The following is a 6,174-nucleotide window of genomic DNA, read 5'->3' as shown; positions in this document are numbered from 1 at the left end:
ATAGTTGAAGGCGAGAATCTGTGCCTCCAATTATTACATTATTCCAGTTTCCAGAAATCAGTATAGAAAAGGGGGTCCCTGCTTGACAGCTCAGATTCCTCTGGTTGAGGAGGCTTTTTGTTGAAGTGTGAGGCAGGGAGCTCCAGTGGGTACGCCCAGGAGGAACTAGCCCAGGCAGCCTGGCTAGGGCCTCTGTCCCAGTCCTCAGCCGTCTACTCCTGACTCGGCATCATCACTCTGGATACTGGCGTTGGAGCTGCTGGAAGGCTCATCCAGGGAGGCAGCCTCGGCAGATGTAACCGCTGCCCTCAGCTTTTGCTGCTTCTGATACTTGACCCTGCGGTTCTGGAACCAGACTCTCACCTATAATTGAAGACAGTGGGCAGAGATCAGAATGTGACCAGCAGGTCCCACTGCTTCCCAATTCCTGGAGTGAACACCCCTCTCTGCCTGGCCAATATTTGCTCTTCCTTCTCAGGGAGGCACCTCCTCCAAAACACCCCTTTCTATAATTCCAGACACCATTCATTCATCCGAGTATTTACTGAGCTTCCAGTATGTGCTAAGCACCATCCTAGGTGATGCTGATACAGTGGCGAGCAACAGAGGCAAGCTGCCTACCCTCGTGGAGCTCAGGAGCTAGTGAAGAAACACTGGCAAGAAACACGTAAACAAACAAAGAGCTATGTAAACACAAAACGGGGTACAAACAGGGCTTTGGGTAGAGGAGGCCTCCCTGAGGAACCAGCACTAAAGCTGAGGCTCAAAGAGAGAGAGGCCCACCTGATGGGGACAGAGAAGAGCAGGCCCACAGGGCAGGGAACAACCTGTAGGAAGGATCTGAAATGGAACCAAGCTTGGAGTGTTTGAGAACCAGGAAGGAGAAGAGCATGGATGAGAATGAGAGGAGAAAGTCAAGGGAGGGAAATGGGAGAGGTCAGCGGCTGCCAGATCACCCAGGACCTGGAAGGCCATATAGATAAGGAGTGTCACCCATGAGGCTTTTACGTGGGCCCACATAATCCTATTTACATCCAAAGTGCACTATGCACCTGGCTGCTGTGTGAAGCATGGATGGCAGCAGAAGCAGGGAGACAGGAGAGAGGCCACTGCAGCAGCCCCAGGAGAGCTGGGGCGTACATTAGGGGTGACGGAGAGAAGTGAAGCAACTCCAGCTGTATTTTGGAGGTAGAGATGACAAGGCTCAATGATGGTTGGAAGCAGGGGAGGAGGAGGAATCTAGGATGATGGGGTTTTTGAGTAACCAGGTAGATGGTGGAGGCATGTATGGGAAAGGAACAGATTTGGGCAAGAAAAAAGGAATTGAGGTTTAGACTTGGGTTTCAAATACGTGCCCATGAGACATCTAAGTGGAATCACCAAGAAGGTAGTTAGAGATATAAGTCAGACAAGATGGTTGTGCTGAGGATACAAATTTGGGAGTCATTGGCTTATAGATGGCATTTTAAGCCATGGGAATAGATGAGACCAGCTGGGAAGAGATTTCGAGGTCCCCAAGGGAAGGGTAGCCTGCCAAGGAGACAGAGCTGGGAAGAAAACCAGACAGCATGGTGTCTGGAGGGTATGAGGAACATGTTTCAATAAGGGATGGGGTGGCTGACTGTCCAGTACTAAGAGCTGCTGAGTGGTGGACTGAGTTGAAGAAAGTAAAGTGTTATATTGTTGGTTCTGGCAACATGGAGTTATTAGAGACCTTGCTGAGAAGTTTTGATGGCGTGGTAGGGAAAAGTCATGTTGGAATGTGTGAAGGAGTGGGAGGTGAGGACACTGACAAAGTGACCATGGCAAGTTCTTGAGAAGTTTGCCTGTGAAAGGAGCGGAGAATTGACATAATAGCTGGAGAGGAATATAGGGGTGAAAGAAACATTGATTATATTGACTCTCTTCAATATCCACTTAATTTTTTTCTTTTTTCTTTTTTTTTTGTTGTTGTTGTTGTTGCTTTTTGAGACGGAGTCTCGCACTGTTGCCCAGGCTGGAGTGCAGTGGCGTGATCTCTGCTCACTGCAACCTCTGCCTCCTGGGCTCAAGCGATTCTCCTGCCTCGGCCTCCTAAGTAGCTGGGATTATAGGCACCCAGCTAATTTTTGTATTTTTAGTAGAGACAGGGTTTCACTATGTTGGCTAGGCTGGTCTTGAACTCTTGACCTTGTGATCTGCCCACCTCGGCCTCCCAAAGTGCTGGGATTACAGGTGTGAGCCACCACACCTGGCCACATCTACTTAATTTTACTAGCAGGTCCTTATTTAGCATGGATATCCTTTATTATCAGTTTTTAGACTAATAATCTAAGTTAACATTCCAAGCTGTTCACATAATGTGACTTCAAATGGGACTTTTTTTCATTATATAGAGCGTGCAAAAAGTCAGGGCCTGTCCCCTCAACAGCCTGGCACAGGGAAGAGGGTCCATGTCTTCCTCCCACCCTCCGTTTAGGGCCTTGCCGAGGTAGTGTTTGTCCCCAGGTGCAGCCCAGGCCCAACAGGAGTCCCTACTCCCACCTGGTTCTCTGTAAGTTTGAGCCGAGCTGCCAGCTGGGCTCTCTTCTTCCCCACCAGATTGTGCTGTTTTGCAAACACTTTCTCCAACTCTTCCAGCTGCTCCAAGTTAAACATAGTTCGGACTCTCTTTTGCTGTCTCTCAGGGTCCCTTAGGTCCTCCGTTGGGGCCCAGTCTGGGAAGGCCCAGAGTCCTGAGCAATGAGCCAGCTCCAACCCTAAAGAGCAACCAGCAGCAGGGGAGGTTAGCCAGCAGCAGGGGAGGTTAGCCAGCAGCAGGGGAGGTTAGCCAGAAGCCCCCGGCACTCCCATCTTGGCAAAATGAGAAGGCACACATAGCTCTACTACCTTGCCTTCCCCTTGGCCAAGTAACAGTGCAAGAAGACAGTGGAAAGAGACTGTGCAGAAATAACAGGAAACAAACAAATGGGAAAGAAGGGACAATGCAATGAGACTCTGTCTGTCACCACTACTGTCTAGCCAAGTGGCTTCACTTCTGGCCCCTAATAGGAGTTGCCAAACCTCCCTTCTCTTTGCCTTCCTCTGCTTTCCTTGACTGCTTCTGGCAACACCATGGAATGGGCAGAGAAGAGTCCCCCAGGGTTTCACCCTTTTAATTCATTGAACAAATATACTTTTTGAACGTCTGCTGTGTGTCATGCATGGTTTCAGGACAAAACAGAAAATCTCTGTCGTTATGGAGCTTGCGTCTTAGAAGTGAGGTCAGAAGAGATACAAGTCAGAAGAGAGGGTTGAGCTGAGGATACAAATTTGGGAGTCATCGCTGAGCACAATGGCTCATGCCTGTAATTCCAGCACTTTGGGAGGCTGAAGTGGGCGGATCGCTTGAGATCAGGAGATCGAGACCAGCCTGGCCAACATGGTGAAACCCCGTCTCTACTAAAAATACAAAAATTAGCTGGGCATGGTGGCACATGCCTGTAATCCCAGCTACTCAGGAGGCTGAGGCAGGAGAATTGCTTGAGTCCGGGAAGCAGAGGTTGCAGTGAGCCAAGATAGAGCCCACTCCACTCCAGCCTGGGCGACAGTGCAAGACTCTGTCTCAATTAAAAAAAAAAAAAATTGGGAGTCATCAGCTTATATAGATGGTATTTTAAGCCATGGGAATGGATGAGACCAAGCTGTGGGCCAGTGGAGATGCATCAACCAGGAGCAGTTCCTAAGTCAAATCTTGATGGGAATGAGGGAGTGAGTCATTGGGTTATCTGGGAGGACAGTATTCCAGGCAGAAGAATGGCAAGCATAATGCTAAGGCCATTCAGCCCCCACTAGCCTTGGGGAGTCAGGGCTGGCAGACAGACTGCCCCAACAAAAGGAGTGTGTCTGGGGCCCTGGCTGCTTAGGACTCCAACCACTGGGCCCACTAGGCTTACTCTGTGCCTGCCAAGGTAGACCAAAAGATCAGGAAAAGCCCATCAGACATACAGCCTGGTGTACCTAGTCAGCCTTGTTTCAGAATCAGAAGTTGACCTTTGAGGAAGAAAGTAGGCTGTATTGTGTATTCCTTAAGAGCTCTAGTTGAGGCCAGGCATGGTGACTCATACCTGTAATCCCAGTACTTTGGGAGGCTGAGGTGGGCGGATAGCCTGAGGTCAGGAGTTCAAGACCAGCCTGGTCAGCTTGGCAAAACCCTGTCTCTACTAAAAATACAAAAATTAGCCACGTGTGGTGGTGGGCACCTGTAATCCCAGCTACTCGGGAGGCTGAGGGAGGAGAATGGCTTGAACCTGGAAGGTGGAGGTTGCAGTGAGCCAAGATTGTGCCACTGTACTTCAGCCTGGGCAATAGAGTCAGACTCTGTCTGGGGAAAAAAAAAAAAAAGCCTCTAGTTGGAATCCCAGCTCTACCACCAATTACCAGCCAGAGGACCTTGGGCAAGTCAATGTACTTCTGTGAGCCTTGATTTCCTCATATGTAAAATGATGATAATTAATCCCTACTTCCAGAGATGTCCAGATTTTAACATGGTGCTGTCTGGGCACAGTGGCTCATGCCTGTAATACCAGCACTTTGAGAGGCTGAGATGGGCCCATCACTTGAGCCCAGGAGTTGGAGACCACCCTGGACAACATGGCCAAACCCTATCTCTACAAACATACAAAAATTAGTCGGGTGTGGTAGTGCACAACTGCAGACCAGCTACTTGGGAGACTGAAGCAGGAGGATCACTTGAGCCCGGGAGGCAGAGGTTGTAGTGAGCCAAGCCGAGATCACTCCTTGCCAATAGAGCAAGACCCTGTCTCAACAACAACAACTACCACAACAACAACAACAAAAACATATGCGCTGTTTGCTTACAGGGTGCTTAGCAGTGTGCCAGGCACAGAGCAAGAAGAAAGTCAATGGTTATTATAAAAATTAAAACAGAAGTGATAATCCAGTGGGGAGGAGAGGGATTATTTCCAGATCTGGGAAAAATTAAGCTGGATCCATATCCAATATCTTGCACTAAAAAAAAACTCCAAACGGAGGAAATCTTCAAATGTAAAAAGGTAAACCCACAAAAATTTAGAAAAAAACGGGGAAGTTATTTTATGACTTCACAGTGAAGAAGTTCTTTCCAAGTATCATATAAGACCTGGCGCCAGGCACAGTGGCTCGTGCCTGTAATCCCAGCAGTTTGGGAGGCTGAGGTGGGAGGATCGCTTGAGTCCAGGAGTTCAAGATCAACCTGGGTAACATTGTGAGATTCCACCTCTACAAAAAAAATGTTTTAAATTAGTTGAGTATGGTAGCACATGCCTGTGGTCCCTGTTACTCAGGAGGCTAAGGAGGAGTGCTTACACCTGGAAGGTTGAGGCTGTGGTAAGCCATGATTGCACCACTGCACTCCAGCCTGAGTGACAGAGAACCTGTCTCAAAAAAGAAAAAAAAACAACTGATTTATAAAAATACATCAAACATATAAAAATTAAAATTTTTTCTATGTAACAAAAGAATACCACCATAATCAAAGTCAAAGGCCAATAAATAGAAAAAAGTGTGTAGTTCATTACAGTTAAAGGGCTAATTTCTTTTTTAATTTTTTGAGATAGGGTCTTGTTCTGTCGCCCGGGCTGGAGTGCAGTGGCTTGACCTGGGCTCACTGCAACCTCTGCCTCCCAGGCACAAGCAATCCTCCCACTTCAGCCCCCGCCAAGGTGCACACCACCATGCCCAGCTAATTTTTGTGTTTTTAGTAGAGACGGGGTTTTGCCATGTTGCCCAGGCTGGTCTCAACTCCTGAGTTCAAGTGATCCACCCACCTCAGCCTCCCAAAGTGCTGGGGTTATAGGGGTGAGCCACTGCACCCGGCCAGGGCTAATTTCCTCAATAGAAAAGAGCACCTACAAATAGATTGTTTTAAATAACCAACTATACATATGGACAAAATACAAGAACAGATAGTTCACAGAAAAAGAAATACATCACAAGGTCAGGAGATCAAAACCATCCTGGCTAACATGGTGAAACCTTGTCTCTACTAAAAATACAAAAAATTGGCCAGGTGTGGTGACATGTGCCTGTAGTCCCAACTACTTGGGAGGCTGAGGCAGGAGAATCACTTGAACGTGGGAGGCGGAGGTTGCAGTGAGCCGAGATTGCGCCACTGCATTCTAGCCTGGGTGACAGAGCGAGACTCCGTCTAAAAAA

At 48.2% G+C, this 6,174-nt stretch overlaps 1 protein-coding gene across 1 annotated transcript in view; it reads right to left on the bottom strand.

The window, feature by feature from the left end:
* Nucleotides 1–204: 204 nt before the first annotated feature.
* Nucleotides 205–6,174, bottom strand: part of NOTO (notochord homeobox) — a 57,603-nt gene continuing 51,633 nt past the window's right edge. The window contains exons 2-3 of the mRNA XM_011980759.1: nucleotides 2,524–2,738; nucleotides 205–363 (exon numbers count right to left, since the gene is read on the bottom strand). Coding sequence (XP_011836149.1) covers nucleotides 205–363; nucleotides 2,524–2,738 — 374 coding nt within the window. The remainder of the gene's footprint in view (nucleotides 364–2,523; nucleotides 2,739–6,174) is intronic.

This window comes from Mandrillus leucophaeus, unplaced genomic scaffold (assembly GCF_000951045.1).
Source record: "Mandrillus leucophaeus isolate KB7577 unplaced genomic scaffold, Mleu.le_1.0 Scaffold216, whole genome shotgun sequence".
In the NCBI taxonomy this organism is placed as follows: Eukaryota; Metazoa; Chordata; class Mammalia; order Primates; family Cercopithecidae; genus Mandrillus; species Mandrillus leucophaeus.
The sequence above is the reverse complement of the archived record's forward strand: the minus strand, read 5'-3'. Positions and strand labels throughout refer to the sequence as shown.